At 45.7% G+C, this 19,447-nt stretch overlaps 2 protein-coding genes across 5 annotated transcripts in view; one reads left to right on the forward strand and one right to left on the reverse strand.

The window, feature by feature from the left end:
• Nucleotides 1-12,937, reverse strand: part of Atg4b (autophagy related 4B cysteine peptidase) — a 39,398-nt gene extending 26,461 nt beyond the window's left edge. Inside the window, exon 1 of one of the 2 annotated variants that reach the window (XM_005361367.2) lies at nt 12,869-12,937. In XM_005361367.2, the coding sequence (XP_005361424.1) occupies nt 12,869-12,878 (10 nt within the window). In that variant the 5' untranslated portion in view covers nt 12,879-12,937. Of the gene's footprint in view, nt 1-2,178; nt 2,241-12,868 lie in introns of those variants that run through there. The other variant, XM_026786165.1, reaches the window with a different exon arrangement.
• Nucleotides 12,938-13,268: 331 nt separating this feature from the next.
• Nucleotides 13,269-19,447, forward strand: part of Thap4 (THAP domain containing 4) — a 43,316-nt gene continuing 37,137 nt past the window's right edge. Inside the window, exons 1-2 of one of the 3 annotated variants that reach the window (XM_005361368.3) lie at nt 13,269-13,460; nt 15,684-16,798. In XM_005361368.3, the coding sequence (XP_005361425.1) occupies nt 13,384-13,460; nt 15,684-16,798 (1,192 nt within the window). In that variant the 5' untranslated portion in view covers nt 13,269-13,383. Of the gene's footprint in view, nt 13,461-13,820; nt 13,964-14,048; nt 14,067-15,683; nt 16,799-19,447 lie in introns of those variants that run through there. The other 2 variants (XM_026786163.1, XM_026786164.1) reach the window with 2 other exon arrangements.

Genomic DNA, 19,447 nt, shown 5'->3' on the forward strand with positions numbered 1-19,447 from the left:
AAATCCCGTCTCAGGGGGAAAAGATTCCTCCTCAAGTAAAAAAAGTCAGTTCTTAGTTATACGAGACTTAAAATGTTCTTTCTTTACTTTTTTTTTCTTTTGGAGATGGTCTCTCTACACGGCTCGGATTGCCCTGGAACTTGAGATGTGAACCAGGTGGGCCACATACTCAGAAATCAACCTGTGTTTGCTCCCAAATGCTGAAACCAAAGGTGTGTGCCACCATGCCCAGCTTTATTTTTTGGGACAGGATCTCAAGTATCCTATTCCTTGAACTTGAAATGTAGCCAAGAATGACCTTAAACTCCTGATCCTTTTGCCTCTACCTCTTGAGTTCAGGGATTACAGGCATAAACTAGCAGCCCAGCCTATGTGGTGCTGGGAACTGAATCTCATGCTGGCTTCATGCATTCTAGGCAAGCACTCTACCAACTGAGCTATATCCCAGGAAGAAGGTGCCCTCTAAGACTCTCTTAACCACCTGCTATACACTGTGGACATGGGTACCCAGTGTATTCAGCTTCTGTGCTGGGGACAAAACATGGCAAAGGTGGGCACTACCTCTGAGTCCTGGTAGCCAGGGTCTAAATCTAGCTAGGAGGCTCACGAGCTATTGGTTTCTGGGACATTTATATAACTTCTGAGTGTAAACAATCACTCATCCATAAAAAGGGGTAATAACAAGGCTGCTTTGCCACACAACAATGAAGCCTTCATGAAAGATTTCCCATGACGTGCTGGCAGGCAGACAGAAGGGCATCAGTGTCTGCTGGTGTCATTAATATCAAGGATAAGGATGCAGAATCACAGAGTTGAAAGCATACACATTTTACTATGCCCAGAGGGCTTCACTGGGAAATTTGGACTGTATCTCCCAGAAATACAGGCCATACTGAGAAGCCCTCAGCACCAGAGCACTGCCGAGGTTTTCTGAACAGGGTAGGGGCCAGGCCCAGTGGGTCTTGTCCTGGAACTCCGCTGTTCCATATTTTAGCTGTCTACTTTCAAAACAATGTCAACAAACTGCTCAGTAATCCTAAGCCCAACTAAATCTCTTCCAATTTTTACATACTGTTATTCCGTTTCATGATGCTAAAAGCTAAGTTGGAATAAATTAACATGTTTTCAAAATGCCAAAAGTCATCATGTATCCCGAATGTCTATAGCATTAAAATGCAGAGTAGGCAAATTTCTTAGGTTTATTAGCAAACTTTACAGGTAAGGAAGCCAGCTTCAAAGTGAAAGTAGTAAATGGGGATCTATTAAGTTCAAAAGTATCACCAAGTCTACTATCTTAACTATGAAAATTATAGGTTGTGCAGCTTGACAAACCAAAAGCCAGGCTGGGGCTAAGAAACCAGAAGGGAACAAAACTACAAAGAGTCAACCACAGCAGCCAAGAAGCAACAGTAACGCCAATGGTCTGTGGAGCGAGCAGAGTGCCCAGCCTCCAAAAGAACCCCACACTCCACTAGGGCCTCAAAGCAGGCTGCCCCCTGTGCCACTCTCCCATTCTCCCCACCACACTGCAGCCTCCGCAAGTGACAACAGTGTTCACTTTGTTCCTAGAGGAAACTGTGCAGGGGCATCTGTCTGTCAGCCTCAAAAGCATTCGTTCCTGGGTAGTAGTCAAGATCCCGGCTGTGGAAGCAGGGGTCTGAGGCCACCAAAAGCTAGCACGGGCACGTGACCCCCGTAAGTCAGTATCCTTTCTGTAGCTCTGTTTCCTCACTGGTGATGTGGAGCAGTTGTGCTTTCCTCATGGGGCCGGGAAGTCAGGGCTGTAGAGCTCTGAACCACCCAGGAGTGCTGGAAGCACACTCCACAGGGCCAGCCTTCTTCAATCCTTGAAATGATGAAACACTTTGAGGAAAGAAATCCATTCTGTTCCTAGACGGGAGTGCAACAATGTACAGGAGACTCTAATCAAACGTGTTTCTTCACCAAAATAGATTCTAACCCAAGAGACTTTCCTCGAGAAAAACATGCAGTACTGGTGTGATGGCACACCTTCAATCTCAACACTCTGGAGGCAGAGACAGGGCATATCTGTGAGCTCCAGGGCAGCCAGGCATTAAAGTAGGGTAAGACAGTTTAAAAAAGAAAGTACACACACACACACAGCATTTAGAGCAGAAAGCCACTATGCTACCAGAACAAGTGACTTAGACCTTTCACCTTGGAAAATCAGCACCTAAGGCTCCACGGCCTCAATGACTCCAACTAGAAGGGCACACAAAGGCTCGCTCATCCTTTTGCTGTTACAGGCATCACACTGGTCTGGAAGACAGGAGGAAAATCATGCCACCATCCCAGAATACCACACCTTACACGGGAATACCCAGTGTCAATTGAAACACACACACACACACACACACGAGAGGCTATTCATAAAGCATCATCCAGGCAAAGCTGACAGGGAAGAGAAATTCCTAACCTTCTGGATCTACATTAAGTGAAAAAGGAGGTTTTCAAACCCAGGCTCTAATTAGGACTGAGACTTGCTCTTGGAGGGAGAGCCCACACTTGGAGTCACATAGAACATGAAACACTTCTTTAAGCTTCTATCACCTAACCCAAGAAATCGGCACCACTAGCTCTGTCCAAGGGGACGAGAACCCAGACGTGCTCACCAGCACAAGGGCTCTCCCCCTCAACACCAACTGGCCTCCCCACCTCTCCAGAGGTTCTTCAGTTCAACTGCACTGCCCTTGGTACAATCTCTTTATATCCCAAAGTATGTCACTGACAAAGCATTATGAATGGCTACAGAGACAGAGAGAAAAAGAGTTTCCAAGCCCCCAAGCAACAAGTAAATTTGTCATTAGACAACATGCAGGAGAAGTAAGATGTCCAAGAATCCTCTGCCCTATAAAAGAGCTCTTCCATTTGAAGAGCGCCCTAGTGTAGGACTTTCCCACCCTCTCCCTGGGATTTCTGTGATCACAAATGAAAGAGAAAATGTAGTGTTTTTAATAATATGACATCTTAGCTAGGAAAGATTCTATGATTTAATATAGTTTATCTGACAGTCAGAAAAATGGAGAATTGTGCTCAATGAATGGAACTAACCATTTTACTTAAGCACAAATTACACTGTCATTCAAGCAGGGAGAATCACAAAAACATACAGCCAGTGGGTCTTTTAGTTTACTGCAATATATCTCATATTGTGGAGTAATATTTTGTACACTGTGAAGACGTGTCTCTGCCTAAAGCACCTTCTGATTGGTTTAATAAAGAGCTTAATGATCAATAGCTAGGCAGGAGAGAATAGGGAGGACTTCCGGTGGGAGAGAGGAACTCAGGAAGAATCTGATGCATGTGGATTAAGCTAGCCAGATTCGGAGGGAATTGGACATACAGTATGGAAGAGGTAATGAGCCATGCATGTGGAATTAATATAAACAGGTTAATTTAAGTTATAAGAGCTAGTAGGGAACAAGCCTAAGACCAAACTTTCATAAAGTCTGTGCTATTATTTGGGAACTGGAGGTCCAAAAAAAACAATCTCATTCTTGTATTTTGAAGTTAAGAATGATGGCTCAGCACTTGGAAGTCTAAGGGAGGAGAAACATTTGAGTTTGAGGCCAACTTAAGGATACACCGCAAGTCCCTATCTCAAAAGTTTGTGATTTTTTTTTTAACCGACATACACTTATAAGTTCAGCAGAAGAATCCTTTCCTTTGAAAAATTCTTTTGATTAAAACAACAGTCTGCATGTAGAGGGAAGTAAGAATTTTCACTGTTAGAAAACTCTGCTTTAATATATACTCTACAGAATGTCTCCATCTAAATCCACTGCTATGAGGCTGGGAACAGAGCTCAATTAGTAGGATGCTAACATAGTTCACAGGAAGCCCTTGGTTTGCTCTCTAGTACCACATATATTTGGTGAAGCATTTATAATCTTAGTCTGTAATCTGAAGGGAGGTAGAAGCAGAAGGATTAGAAATTCAAAGTTACCCTCCATTAACTGGGACAGAAGCATTTCAAATTTTCAGAGTGTTTGCATGTACACAATAGGATGATGGTAGTAGTACAGCCATTAATCCTAACAGTAGGGAGACTCTCTGAGTTCAAGGCCAGCCTGGTCTACAAAGCTAGTTCCAGGACAGCCAGAGACACAGAGAAACCCTGCCTTTAAAAACCAAACCAAACAAACAAACAAACATGACACCACATCTCATTGAAAAAGGACCAGGACCCAAATTCAAATATGAAGCTTACTTAGGTTTCATCTACACACTTTATACACAGCCTGACACTAACTTAAATGTGTGTGTGTGTGTGTGTGTGTGTGTGTGTGTGTGTGTGTGTGTGTCTACATGTGTGCAACGTGTTAGTGCCAATGGAGGCCAAAAGAGTGCATCAGATCTGGAGCTAAAGTCACAGAAGGCTATAAGCTTACAGAAAGCTAGGTGCTAGGAACTGAACTCCAGACTTCTCACAGAGTATTAAGTTCTCATATCTGCTAAGCTACCTCCAGTCCCCTGAAATTAATTTCATAAAATCTTTTAATGTGATAGTGGTTTTAAAAATCTGATTATTTTTTCCTATTTGTTTTTACAGTACTAGGAACCGAACTGAACACATGCTCATTCTACCCAGAACTACATCTCTGTCCCTCTTATTTTACTCTTTATTTTGAAAAACTGTAAGCTCAGGCTAGTCTTAAAACTTACTCTGTAGCCCAAGCTAGCCTTGAACTTGTGATCCTCCTGTCTTAACCCGCTAAGTAGCAAGGGTTACAGGCTCGGGCACTAGATTCACTGTTGGCTTTCTTTTAGATGAGACAACGTCTCACACTGTATTGTAACTAAGACTAACCTGGAACTACATAACCCAGGTTGGCCTAAGAAAAGTGAAAATCCGTTCTCGGGATCTTCAGCTGAGGGATTATAGGCATGAGTGATTTCCAGTTTTTAAAAGTGTTTTCTTGGTTGTTCTTTACTCTTTACGGGGAGGGGCCCGCTACCCATTTCCCCAATAAATCACACACGAAGGCTTTTTATGAATGCCCAGACTTAGCTTAGCTTGTTGCTAGTCAGCTTTTCTTAACTTAATTACCCCTTCTACCTTTTGCCTCTGGGCTTTTTCCTCTTACCTTCTGTATCTCTTTCTTTCGTTCTCACTCTGAAGCTGGCCATGCAGCAGCTGGGTTACTGGCCTCTTCTTTTCTTGCTCTTGATCTCTCGTGCTCCCAGATTTCTCCTTCTATTGATTCTCTCTGCCTGCAAGTCCCGCCTCACTATTTCTCCTGCCTCACTATTGGCAGTTTAGCTCTTTATCTGAACAATCAGGTGTTTTAGACAGGCAAAGTAACACAGCTTCCCAGAGTTAAACAAATGCAATATAAAAGAAGGCTACGCATCTTTGCATCATTGAAACAAATGCTCCACAGCATAAACAAGTGTAACACATCTTAAATAATATTCCACAACAGAGTCTCAGTAAAACCCCTAGGCTGGCCTCAAATTTATAATCCTCCTGCCTCAGCTCTTGAGTACTGGGATTACAGACATACAGTATCACACATGGCATAAAGAGTTTGGGCATTTCATGGCTTCTGTTTGTAGACAAGATTTCATGAATTTGAGGTTGGTCTAGAACTCCCTATATAGTCAAGGATGACCTTAAACTTCTGATCTACCAGCCTTCACCTCCAGGGAAGTACTTAAATCACAGGTATAGGGCACCATGTCTAGTTTCACTGAATGCTGGAGATTATGAGCATTTTGAATACTTAATTTGAATTAGGTAAGCTCAACTTGTAGTTGAGAGATAGGCAAGTCAATAATAATTCCAATTCTGTTTCACTGGTTACTAACCATGTGCCGACATCATGTGTGGCCCTAGAGACATGAGCATTAAATGCTGGTTCTGTCTGTAAGAAGCAGACAGCATGGCTGCTTAGGTGCTGCCTCTCAACAGCTCTTTATATTTTATTTTTTGAGACAGTCTCACTGTACAGCTACAGCTGGTCCAGAACTCAGAAATCTACTTACCTCTGCCTCCTGGGTGCTGCAATGAAAGGCATGCACTACCACAAGCAGTTAGTATTTATTTTGGTGTGTGCGGTGGTGTGTGAGGAGCTACACACACATGTGTATTGAGAGCAGAGGCTGCTGCACTTCACTTTTATGAAGATGCTAGATCAAAACTCAGATCTTCATGCTTGTTCAACAAGTCCTATACTGACTGACCATTCCCCTGGTCACCAACACTCTGAACTAGGAGCATGTTTGTATACACAATGCTAGAAATAGGTAGAGAGGTCACCCAAACCACTTGGGCCTTCCACCTCTCTATACCAGCAGACTTGGGCTCCCTCCCTGGCTTCTCTTATTTCCTATTCATGTGCAGACCCTGGGCAATTTCATCCGATAACAGCTTCTGCACATCTTCAGTATAGAGTTATTCCCTTAGCTCCCAGCCTATGTAACCAAAGGTCCCTTAACAACACTACTTGGACATCTAACAGGCACCTCACACTCAGCAAGAACAAAACCAGACTGGACAAGTCTTTACCACACATCTGGATTCTAAGTTCTTCCAAGATACAGCATCTCTTTCCCTGTCTTATTGAGGCAGACTTTTACCTTCTGGCTTCATCCCTCTTCAACACATTCTCAAAAAAAAAAAAAAACAAACCAGGAAGACCAGCAACATGGCTAAGTGAGTAAAGGGACTTGCCTGCAACCTGAGTTCAATTCCACATGGTAGAAAGAGAGAACTGTCTGCCATGCATTTATCCTATGACCTCCACTCCCATGTTGCGGCATGTATAAGTGTGCACCAACCATACACACAAACCTTCTCAATATGATGGATCTCATGCCCAGCACTAGAAATCTAGCCAACTACCTGAGGCTTGTAATGCCATGGATCTTGGAGAACCTACAATCGGTACATTACTACACCAACATAATTCCTAGCAACAATCCAAACATTTCCCCATATTTCCATAGATAAGCGTAGTTCTCACCCAACAAGGAAACTTCTCAACAGATGGAAACCACTACAGAAAAACATAACTGATCAAAATGCAGAGAACAAGTGACCATGTGGTACCCATCCATAACTGTTACATCTACAACATACCTCCTGCAATTATGGCTCAGGGATCATAGGGAAAGAAGGGGCCAAAAGACCAGAAAATTTGCTATGAGGGTACATCTCTTAGAAATGTCAGAAGTACCCATAGTGGCTAATTAGCATGCTGCCTAAACAAGACCCAAACAAGGACCACGTCATAGAAGAGTAGGAATGACAGAAAAAATAGGTATATTAAATATTTTACATTTGTATGGAGTTTTGTATAGTGATTTTTGACATACTGTATATATGTTTCTACTCTTGCTTAAGGTATTATACCTATGTGGCTCATTTTAAAATGTAAAGTTCTAGTCCTTAAAGGCTATTATTACAAACTGTTTAAGATAATTAAGAAATGTGGGTTAGATAGTCATTTATAACAATCAAATTTGTGGCCACATTAGGTATGTTTTTAAGATTAAACAAAGATATAACAGATAGACGGTCTTCAAACACTTCAGAGACCTACAGAATATGGCATTTAAAATGTTTTAATAACATAAGTCTTTTCACGACAGTGAGACATGTCTGTTCTGGCAGAATCAATTTACTTCAAAAAAAAAAAAGAAAAAAAAAAGAAAGGATGATGGGCATCAAAGAACTTCCATATGGAGTTTGTTTTCCTTGTGGCAAAATTGGCTACTGAGCAAGAAACTGTCCTTGCCTCAACTGCTGACAGAATGAGGTCCAAGCTGAACAAGCAGGTCACAAATGAAAGAGACTGCAGAACTTTGCCAAGATAAGGTAGGCCAGTCCTTCAAAATTCCTGCTTCACAGAATGTCGGTCAGATATTTTAGGACTATTGGTCAAAGGTGTATACTGCAATGTTGCAGAGGAACCTTGGGTGACTATTGAGGCAGCCAGCTGCTTCTGTCTTTTCTATAGTTTTGGAAGTTGTTTCCTCCACACTTCCTGTTTACTCAGGTAATATTATATCCTTCATGGGTCTCTGATAGGTTGAAGACTTGATTGTTATAGTTACAGTTTTCCTTGTTACCAGATCCTGAAAAGAAACTCACAAAAGAGGTGTAAAGTGTATAAGGTTGAGAGACATAAAAGTTTAAATAGTTTATCAAAGAAATTTTTTTGTTTGTTTTTTTGTTTTTCGAGACAGGATTTCTCTGTAGCTTTGGTGCCTGTCCTGGAACTAGCTCTGGTAGACCAGGCTGGCCTCAAACTCCCAGAGATCCACCTGCCTCTGCCTCCCGAGTGCTGGGATTAAAGGCATGTGCCACCACCACCCAGCAAAGAAAATGTTTTGAAATCTTAAAAGATAATCTTTTGGGTTAGCAATACAAGTTAGGATAGAAAGTGAATTAGGGTACAGAACTTTGGACTCACTGAGATAGATAATAGTTTCTCCGAATTCACCAAATGCAGATGGACTGGACATTGTGAATGTAATTCTAACCTGATAATCGTTCTTGTTGTATATAGTTTTATTGTGTTAAGAGTTAAAACCTTCCCTTTTTTTTGTGGTTTTTTTTTTTTTCGAGACAGGGTTTCTCTGTGGTTTTGGAGCCTGTCCTGGAACTAGCTCTGTAGACCAGGCTGGTCTCGAACTCACGGAGATCCGCCTGCCTCTGCCTCCCGAGTGCTGGGATTAAAGGCGTGCGCCACCACCGCCCGGCTAAAACCTTCCCTTTTTATTTAGAAAAAAGGGAAATGTGGGATATTTGTACACTAAGTGAAGATATATTAATAAGATGGGTATAATAAAAAGCTGAATGACCAAATAGCTCAGCAGGAGGTACAGGTAGGACTTCTGGGCAGAGAGAGAGTTCTGGGAAGAGGAAAGGCAGTCACCAGCAAGACACAGAGTGGAAACAGGAGGTACAAGATGGAAGATAGGTAATTCCACATGGCAGAACATAAGTTAACATAAATGGGTTAATTTAACTTACAAGAGCTAGCTGGGGCAAGCCTAAGCTAAAACCCAAGCTTTCATAATTAATAAGTCTCCATGTCATTATTTGTGAGCTGGTGGCCAACAAAAAAATCTTGCTACAAAGAGGAAAATGTCATGGAGACCCAATCCTAAAAAAAGAACTACAACCAGCCAGGCGGTGGTGATACACACAGGTGGATCTCAGTTTGGCCTGGTCTACAATGCTAGTTCCAGGACAGCTAGGGCTACATAGAGAAACACATTTCAAAAAACAACAACAACAAAATTTCAAGAGAACTACAGCTAATGAAGGAATTCCAAAAGCAGGAGAAATAGTCTTCCCTGAAAGAGCCTCCCCAACTGGTTATCCAGGATCAAACGGTCAATCCTAAACTCATATACATATATACACAATAGAGATTGTGTAGGTTTTATTTATATACTTAGAAACACATATATATTTCAATTTTAAAAGACAAATACAAATGTTTTTTAAAAAAATCCCAGAACAAGTCTGTAAATTTTCACATACTCCTCCCAAACCTTCCAAAGAATTCTACTCAGAATAAATGCCTGAGTCCTCACTGTGCCCAAGTAAGGATCCATGACTGAACCCAAATAATCTTTCTCCATCTTTGCATTAAAAAAAAAGAAGAAAAACTAAGGTAGGCAGTGGTGGTGCAGACATTTAATCCTAGCACTCCAGAGGCAGAGACAGGCAGATCTCTTGAGTTTCAGGCCAGCCTGGTCTACAGAGTGAGTTCCAGGACAGCCAGGGCTACATAGAGAACAGCCAAAATAGTCTCCAAAACCCAAAAACAAAATAAACAAAAACATAAACTGTGTGTAGGTGTGTGTCTGAACGTGAGTGTAGCTACCTGAGGATGTCAGAGGCACTGGCTCCCTTTGACCAGAGAAACAAGAGCTGCTTGACATAGGTACTGGGAACTAAACTAGGGTCTTCTAGAAGAGCAGCAAGTTAGTTCCTTAACCACTGAGTCATCTCTCAAATTCTCTAACTCACTTAACTCTCAGGTTCTTGGGCACACCAACCTCCCTGGTGCTCTTCCAGCAGTTCACTTAAGTCTGTCTGTCTGTTTTGGTCTTGGTAAGAATGCACTTACAGGCCGGGCGGAGTGTTGCACCATTGCCTTTAATCCCAGCACCCAAATAATCTTTCTCCATCTTTGCATAAAAAAAAAAAAAGAAAAAAGAAAAACCAAGGTAGGCAGTGGTGGTACAGGCATTTAATCCCAGCACTCAGGGAGGCAGATGCAGGCAGGTCACTTGAGTTCAAGGCCAGCCTGGTCTACAGCTAGTTCCAGGACAGCTAGGGCTGTTACACAGAGAAACCCTTTCTCAAAAACCAAAAAAAGAATGCACTTTCAGAGAGCTAGGGGTGGATAAATGTAAAAGGGTTTGGAGCAAGGAGAGGGAAGGGGAAAATAATGAATGAATCTCAAAAAATTAAAAATATACTTTGAAAGTGCGATTTTTCTTGGCTAGCCTGCTACAATTCCAATCCCCTATAAGTTGGCCCACATCACTCTCCCATATGAGTACCATCCAATCCTACACACTCCTGGTCTCCTGCAGAGAAGGTCAGCTACTTCAAGTCACCATTTTTCTTTATGGTCCACTTTTATAGTCCAATGTCTAGATTAAATTCCTGACACTCAAGGAATTTATAACCAAGTAAGGTGGAGTATGGTAGCTCACGCCGGCCTGGTCTACAGTGAATACTAGGACAGCCAGGATTTGGACACAGAAGGAGGGAGGGAGGGAGAAGGGGGAGAAGGGAGGGAGAGAGAAAACACAATTAGAAGAACAACTAGTCATATTACAATGTGGAGAAGGCAGAATTTTCAAGGACCCCCCCCCTCCCCAGGGATTAGTGGGTAGACCATAAAAGGCCATCAAGCATTATATCAGGAGAAAAACTGCCCCATCATACCCTAAAAAAAACCTGTGTTTTTATCAGCACTAACACAGGTGTCTTTTTTAGTTTGATCTGTCAGCAGCATTCAATACCCACTTAAGGTCCCTATGGTGTGGAATATTCTGATAGCACTCTGACACTCCCGAGGCTGCCCAATAACATTATACCTTGAATCAGAAGACAGAGCCAGCACCTAGCCGACCAGAATTGGCCATAGATAAGCCAGCAATTTTGACAGAGAAGACATCCAGGAAAGAAAGGGCAGGGGACTGGAGCCTGAGCTTCCTCCTGGTTCTGGGACAAGGGATGAGAAGTCTGTAGCTTTTGGGGTATTCCACCAAAAAAGCTAAGTCAGGTCGATGCTCTGAACTAGCAGGTTTTTACCCCAGCCTTTAGCTCCGGAGTCTTATTGATAAATAGAAAGATAAAGACTTAAAGCAGCTGTCCAGACTAGAAGCCCTGCCAGGCTAAGGCATGAGAGGCCAGCCGGCTTTGAGGGGGGCGGGGAAATGTGTGCCGGCTGTAGGCTATAATTAAAATAACAATAGACTCACGTGGGGCTGACAAGCCAGAAAAACTTCATGTAAATGACTACAGTAACGTGCTTAACTTGAACCATTTTCACCTTAAAGGTAATACAACTATGAAATTCCATCTTAACGTAAACATCTCATATTAAGAGCTTTAGGTATCTAAAAAACATCTACAAAGAAAGTGAAATTGAGTGGTGCTCATCGTTAACCCCAGCACTAGAGAAGCACAAGCAGGCAGATTTCTGTGAGTTTGGGGCCAGCAAGGTCTACATATCTAAGAGTTCCAGAACAAACAAGATCGGTTTAAAACGGTGAGGCACTGTCTTAAAAAAAGGTGGGGGATGAGGGATAATTAAAGAACTCTATGTTTTATTCACCCCATACCTCCAGCAAGCATTATGGCAGTTTCAGTTATCCAGTTTAAAAAAAAAAACAAAAAAACTAACTTCACAAATTTACACCTGGTTCATGCTTCTTGGGGAGTGAAGGTTTCTGCTTCCTCCAGCCATTTAAAACGCTGAAAAGATAGACGCCACAAACTACTGAGATGCGGATTAACGGTAAGCACCACTCCCAAGAAAGAGTCAATTTCATCTCTGGTGCAGCTGTCAGTCAAACACCAAAAGCAATGCCATTCAAGACAGGTACAATTAAACCAGGTGGCAGGATTCCTTCACAAAGGAGTGGATTTTTGAAGACAAAGCAGCTCTTTAAAAATATAATTAAACAAATGAAAACTCTAATGCTGATGGGGGAATGAAAGAGATCTGTTGGGGGGGGGCGTGGATATTTTTAGGTCTATTAGCAAACGATGTATTTGGTAGATTTACATCTCCAAGACCAGCTCGATCGGAAAAACAAAGACCCGTACTCTCTCTCGAGCTTCGGAAGCAAGAGCCAGTTAAGAAACAACACCCACACTTCACCCGGTATTAGAACGCCAAGAAATCAAAGTAGGATGCGACTGAATCACGCTCTCCAGCCGCAGAAACAGAAGCGTGGATCACCTACACAGGTTATCGAACTTTAAAGACAAAAGATGTGCATCTTGTGACTGCTGGAGCATCAGTCAACAACTTGACAGAAGTTAAAGAGCTCGGCTTCCTCGCTCGGGCGAGGAATGGCCTAGCTCCGCGACGCACGGGTCCGCCCCGACCACCAATGTGCTGGCATCCTGATCGTCCCTCAGGCTCCCTGCCCTCCCTCCCAGAGCCGGGAGCCCGCAGGCTGGGGCGCTCCCCGAGGGCCTCGGCGGCGTCGGAGGCCGCGCCGTTGATGGGTGACCCCGAGAACCGGGTGCGGAGCGCAGCGGGGAGGCGCGGTCCACCCTGCTAAACACACCGGCCTCCGCCCCACCGGGCGGCCTCAGGAGCCCGCCCGCAATGGGGCAGGCGCCCGCCCTCCTCACCTGCGTCCATCTTCCCAGTCGGGTCGCCGACTGACCGTGGTGTCGCTCCGACGGACGACTGCGCGACACGGCGACGGGAAGCCGCGGTAGCCAAGCGCGGCGCAGCGGAAGCGCGGGCGTCGCCATCTCGCCGTACGGCGGTGGGAACGCGGGGGCGGGGCCTCGGCGCATGTGGGTCCTAACCGGACCCGATCGCCCCGCCCTCCGCCGCCCCTTCGGAAGCACCCAGGAGCCGGCCCGAGCAGCGCTCGTCCGGCGCAGCCATCTTTCCGTACAGACGGCAACCCGCGCATGTCTCGGTACGGACTCACCGACCGCTGCGGCCACGACGCTCGCGCCGTGGCCCGGCAGCCCGGGCGCAGCGTGGTGCGGGCGGCAGCGCGCAGCCATCTTGCCGTACGGCTCTGCCGCGGCCCACGTCCCGAGCCGTGTCGCCGCGCTCCCTCGGGGCGGGTCGGACCAGCGGGCGGGCGGCAAGGACCGGAGACTGGCGGCGCCTACGACCGAGGCCCGCAATGGTGATCTGCTGCGCGGCCGTGAACTGTTCCAACAGGCAGGGCAAAGGCGAGAAGCGCGCTGTCTCCTTCCACAGGTACGCGGCCCGCCTCCGGGTCCGCCACGCCCCCGCCCGGGCCGGGCCCGTGGGGAAACTGAGGCCGCGCGGTGGGTCGGGCTCGGGGGACCGGGTGGTGGGGGACGGCTAGCCGAACGCAGCTGAGGTGGGTGGACGGGTCGTGGATCTTTGTGACCTTGGCCCGGACCGCCGGCTCTGGGGACCAGCGCGGCCATGCCTCGGGTAAAGCGGCCGAAGGGCCCCCGCCGCCACCTCCACCCACCGGCGCCGCACTGATTTGGGCTGGCGCTGCCAGTTTCAGGAGCATCCTGCAAGGGCGCTTTCTCGGGTTAATCCTGCTCTTAGGTTTCGAGCAGTTCTCCGCTCTTGCCTCGGCGGGGCAGCTCGCTTGGAGGTGTGTGGCAGGAGTGCGGCCCGGCGTACGCAGCTCTACTTCCTGCATCCATAGCCCACATCGCTCTCCTCCGGGGGTCCCGCGTCCAGGGCACTGGCACTGAACACCTCCCGCATCCTGCATTCCGGTAGAGACCAGCGGGAGGACCGTGGAAGGGCTTTCTGGACGGGTCTCGGGTGGCCCCCGGGGCGGGCCGCGCCTTCCTAAGGCTTTCAAGACTCCCCATTTCAGTAGGTCCTCTCCTGTGATTTCCAGCAGGAGTGTACAGCGAGCAAAGGGACTCTGCCTTAGAAGCCGCTTCGCACGTACCTCTTCGTACTTGTTAAAATTTGAAGATGGGAATGGCACGTGTCTGTTGAAAGTCCTCAGGTTTTCATTAAGTCTCGGGTCTTTGGGGTCTGGTTCAAAACAGAACCTAGTAACATTAAACAATCTTACAAATTAACCAGAATGTTTCCGTAGCAATTCTAGCTAAAACATGCCCCAGAAGTTTTGTTAACAATTTTTGAAAAGGAGGCAGAGTTGCAAGGACTACGGCTTAGCATTCCCTATGTGCTAACAGCGGTAGACGGTACCCGAATTGGGGGCGGGGGAACTTGAGGAATCAAGCTCACAACACGGTGAGAACTGGAGTTAGAAGGTCTCATTGCTTAGAACATCCAGATCCATCCTGTTAGGGCCGGTCTTGATCCACAGCTGTCTCCTGAAGGCTGGAAGACTTCAGGTGCATCGGGGCCACCAACCCTACAGACCCTCCCTTAATAAGTGATCAGTAAATAGCTTCATTAGAAGAGGGAAGAAATTAGGTATGTTATTGAGCATCCCTGTTTTTTCGGTTTCCTTTTATGACGCATACAACATAAATTTGCCATTTTTATTATTGGGGTGTTTTGGTTTTTGCTGTTTGTTTTTGGTGTTTTGAGACAAGGTCTCATTGAATAGCTTTGTTGACCTAGAACTCACTGTTACAGTCTGTGCCTATCTCAAACTGACAGCAGCCCTCCTGCCTCTGCCTCCCAAGTGCTAGGATTATACATGCACGACACCACAAGCAACTTTTTATTTATTTTATTTTATTTGAGACTACATAGCCCTGAACTCACTATATAGACCAAACTGGCCTTGAACTCTGAGGTCCAACTGCCTCTGCCTTCCAAGAGCTATACTTCTAATCTTCCAGCTCCTTTCCATCTGTTTCTTTTCTTTCTTTTTTTTTTTTTTTCTGAGACAAAATCTCAGGCTAAGGACGTAGCTAAGGATGACGCTGGCCTGAGTCATCCCACCCCCCTCACCTCCTGAGTACTGGAACTACAGGTATACACTACAACTCCTGGCTCACCATGAGTCTGGAGCTTTGGGGCTTTGTGCTGAAGCAGTTTCTTAAAGCTAGCTGTTGCCTCACTACTTGAGCCTCAGCTATTTCCTGGTGTCTGGCTCCCAGCTCTGTTGCCTTGCTTCTCATTGGGTTCTAGCAACCAGACCCTGCTTTTCAGGTACTGGAAGATTTGGTCAGTAGTCCACTTGGGAAAGCTATTTCTGGTTGTCTGGATTCTACTTGCTGTCTCTGAGCATCCTTTGTGCCCAGGATCAATTGCCGCACCTAGGAGGAGTGTCTTTAGTTCCTCTCTACCCTATAGACTCAGGGTCCTAAAGATATACAGGAGGGCTTTCTCCTTTCCATTTCAGTAATGACCTGCAAGACGGTCCTGAAATCCTTATGAGTTTTTAAGTGGATGACATCAGTATGGGTTTGGATGCCTGCAACAATACTTGATTTGCTGTTATCGACGATAGTTTTAAGGAAGGTCATCTCAGTATTTCTAAGTACTTTGTTGTGTGTCCTGCAGGTTCCCCCTAAAGGATTCCAAACGACTGATCCAGTGGTTAAAAGCTGTTCAGAGGGATAACTGGACCCCCACAAAGTATTCGTTCCTCTGTAGTGAGCATTTTACCAAAGACAGTTTCTCCAAAAGACTGGAGGACCAGCATCGCCTACTGAAGCCCACAGCTGTGCCCTCTATTTTCCACCTGTCGGAGAAGAAGAGGGGGGCTGGAGGCCATGGCCATGCTAGGAGAAAGACCATGAGGGGCCACACAAGCACAGCGACAGGGAAAGGAGCCGTAGGTTCCTCACTGCCTTCAACTGATAACTTGATGGCCAAGCCTGAGTCTCGAAAGTTGAAGCGAGCTTCTCCACAAAGTGATGCCGTCCCCAAGGCCACTCCAGGTGCTGTCAGTCAGGAGCAGGGGCAGTCCCTGGAAAGAACTCCAGGAACTGGACTGGCCGCCCCTCTGGCCACCCACCAGAAGGAAGCAGAGGTTGACCACCAGAAGGCCTCTTCCTCTGATGATATAGGTGGGGCAGACAAGAGTGGCATCTCCATGGATGACTTTACGCCCCCGGGATCTGGAGCTTGCAAGTTCATTGGCTCACTTCATTCTTATAGTTTCTCCTCCAAGCACACTCGAGAGAAGCCGTCTGTCCCCCGTGAGCCCATTGACCGAAAGAGGCCCAAGAGAGATATGGAGCCAAGGTGCAGTGGGAATAGTGTGGCCCAGAGTCCCCCAAGTTCCTCACTTACAGCCACCCCTCAGAAGGCTTCCCAGAGCCCCTCTGCCCCTCCTACGGATGTAACCCCAAAGCCAGCTGCAGAAGCTGTGCAGAGTGAGCACAGCGATGCCAGTCCCATGTCCATCAACGAGGTCATCCTGTCGGCCTCCGGGGCCTGCAAGCTCATCGACTCTCTGCACTCTTACTGCTTTTCGGCTCGGCAGAACAAGAGCCAGGTGTGCTGCCTGCGGGAGCAGGTGGAAAAGAAGAACGGAGAGCTAAAGAGTCTCCGGCAGCGGGTCAACCGCTCCGACAGCCAGGTTCGCAAGCTGCAGGAGAAGCTGGATGAGCTGAGGAGAGCGAGTCTCCCCTACCTCCCCTACCTAAGTGGCCTGCTGCCTCCCAGCCACGGTCAGTACTTAGCCGGTGTGCTCCCTTGCCTTCCTTACTCTGACTAGGAGAGGTTGTCCTGCTGTGTGCCTGATGTCTCTGTGGGCTCCACGTTCCTTGTGATCTCATGACTATGCTCATTGGCCAGGGAACCCAGGGTATTGGAGACCTAGTCACAGGAAAGGCCTGTGTGCCAGAAGATTTAACATTGCAAGTGGCCGGGCGTGGTGGTGCACACCTTTAATCACAGCCTCCAGGAGGCCAGGGCAGGTGGATCTGAGTTCAAGGTCAGCCTGCTATACTTTAGTTAGTTCAGGCTAGCCAGGACTGCAGGGAGCAGTGGTTCTCAACCGTCCTAATGCTGTGTGACCCTTTAATAGATAGTTTTTTCATGTTGTAGTGACCCCCAGCCATAAATGATTTTCATCACTACTTCATAATAACTATAATTTTGCTACTGTTAGAAATCTAATATAAATATCCTTTCTTTTTCTTTTCTCAGTGTAGCTCTGACTGTCCTGGAACACTATAGAACAGGCTGGCCTCGAACTCAGAGATCCTCCTACCTCTGCCTCCCCAGTGCTGGGATTAAAGGCTGTGCACCACCACTGTCCTTCATATATCTGTTTTCTGATGGTTTTAGGCAGCCTCTGTAAAAGAATCCTTCAATCCCCCAAAGGGGTCACAACCTACAGGTTTACATGTTGAGAGCCACTGACATAGGGAGCTTTTTTTCTTTTCTTTCTCTTTTTCCTTTCTTTCTTTTTTTTTTTGAGCTGGGCATGGGGTTTGAGACAGGGTCTCACTATGTTGCTCTGACCATCAGACTTGACAACAAGGTCTCTTTACTTTTTGAGCCTTCTCACCTGCCCCTTTAGTTTACTTTTGAAAACTCATTTCTAGGCTGGGCATGGTGGCACATAACTATAGCCCTCAGAACCCGGGAGGTAGAAGCAGGTAGATCTGTGAGTTCAAAATCAGCTTGGTCCATATAGGTCCATGTCAGCCAGGCTATATAATGAGACTCTTGTCCCCAAAAAGAAAAAAAAAATGATTTTGATTACTCGGTATTCCTTTACAGAGTAAGGATGCGTGGATAGTGTTCAGTGCATACAGAAAACTTTTCTGACCACATTCACTTTGTCAGTATCAACCTTTGCCAGTACAGGTGTGATGGATCAGTCTCCTTGAGCAATCTTTAGGGCCTCCTAACTCTGGAGAGAGCATTCTAGGAAGAGCAGCCTCAGTCACAAGCTGATGCGGGTGTACTCCTTTGTAAACCCTGGCCCATAATGTTGCTTTTGGTGCCCTTTTGCTGTGACCACTAGTAGAGAACTTTCTGAGCAATTAGCCCTGGCTCTGTCTACATTGTTTCCGTTGTTATTATATTATTATATTGTTTCTTTCTCTTTGTTTTGGTTTTACTTATTCTGGCTTCTGCAAAATTTCCTAACCTAAAACCTGAAGTTGAGGCTGTGAGTCTTTTCTACCTGAGAGCCCATTCTGGATTGCTTTATGCTATATTCATTCGTCACCAGTACTTCGTCATCTCACCCTTGCGTCCTTCTTAGTCCTAGAGCTATGTAAATGGTGACGATGGCTCTGATGTAAATAGGTTAGTAGAGGGGAGGTCATTTTTGGAGTTATTTTAAATTTTATTATAATGAGATTTAATGCTATGTCATCTTTAAGCCTGCTTTTTAAAATGTTGAGATTTCATTGTGGCTAGCACAGTGATTTGAAAGTGGATCATCAGACCTGCCAGCAAGTGTCTTTCCTTTTGACTTGAGTTCAGAAGAAAGTGTCCTCTCTACTGGCTGGCTATAATACATTGCTCTTTTCCTGACTGAGTCTGAGACCTTGGCCTCCTGTGAGTTGGAAGAGTGTTGCCTAACTTCTGGTAAGGTATACAGTCAACTGATTTCTAGAAAGGCGAGGCACTTTCTAAAACACCCTCCTGCGATTCTAGAGGTGCCTGTGTCCTCTGGGTGTCTGTCAAGTTAGTTTGGGTTAATCTTTTGAGGTAGGGTCTCACTGTGTATCCCAGACCGGCCTTGAACTTGTGGTTGTCCTTCAGCCTCAACTTCCCAAGTGCTAAGATAGCACACCTGAACCACCACACTTCTCTGTGTTTGTCAAATTTTGCCTTAGATTTCGAACCCTTGTTAGGTGTGTACATCTTCCCGATGACCAGAAGCACAGAAAGCCTTTCTCTCGTGTCAAGACCTCTTGTTTTTGAGATTCAGTCTCATTTTGCTCTCTGGCTTCATTCCAGCTTTCTGTTCTACCTCAACCTCCAGTTCCCTGAGTAGTTGGAGTCTCCAGACTTTGCTTCTAGTTCAAGGCTTCCTCCTCCTCCCTTTTCTCTGTCTCAAGGGTGTTGTTGCCAAGTCTGACCTTGAACTACTCGACTCTTCCCTCAGACTGACAGGCGTGGGCAACCACACCCACCCACGTTACTTCTCTATTCCTTTTATTTCAATCTTTTCACATTACTTTATTTTATAAATAAATTTTATCTTTAAGAGTTGCTTTGTAGGGTCATTTAATCTGCTTATTATCATTATCAATAAGTTGGAAATTTTATTCTTAATTTGTTAACCTTTTCCTTTTTAGTTGTTAATATGTTTGATCTTGGAGATGGTCTCACACTACAGCCCTAGCTAGCTT

The sequence above is a fragment of the Microtus ochrogaster genome, linkage group LG4, assembly GCF_000317375.1.
Source record: "Microtus ochrogaster isolate Prairie Vole_2 linkage group LG4, MicOch1.0, whole genome shotgun sequence".
In the NCBI taxonomy this organism is placed as follows: domain Eukaryota; kingdom Metazoa; phylum Chordata; class Mammalia; order Rodentia; family Cricetidae; genus Microtus; species Microtus ochrogaster.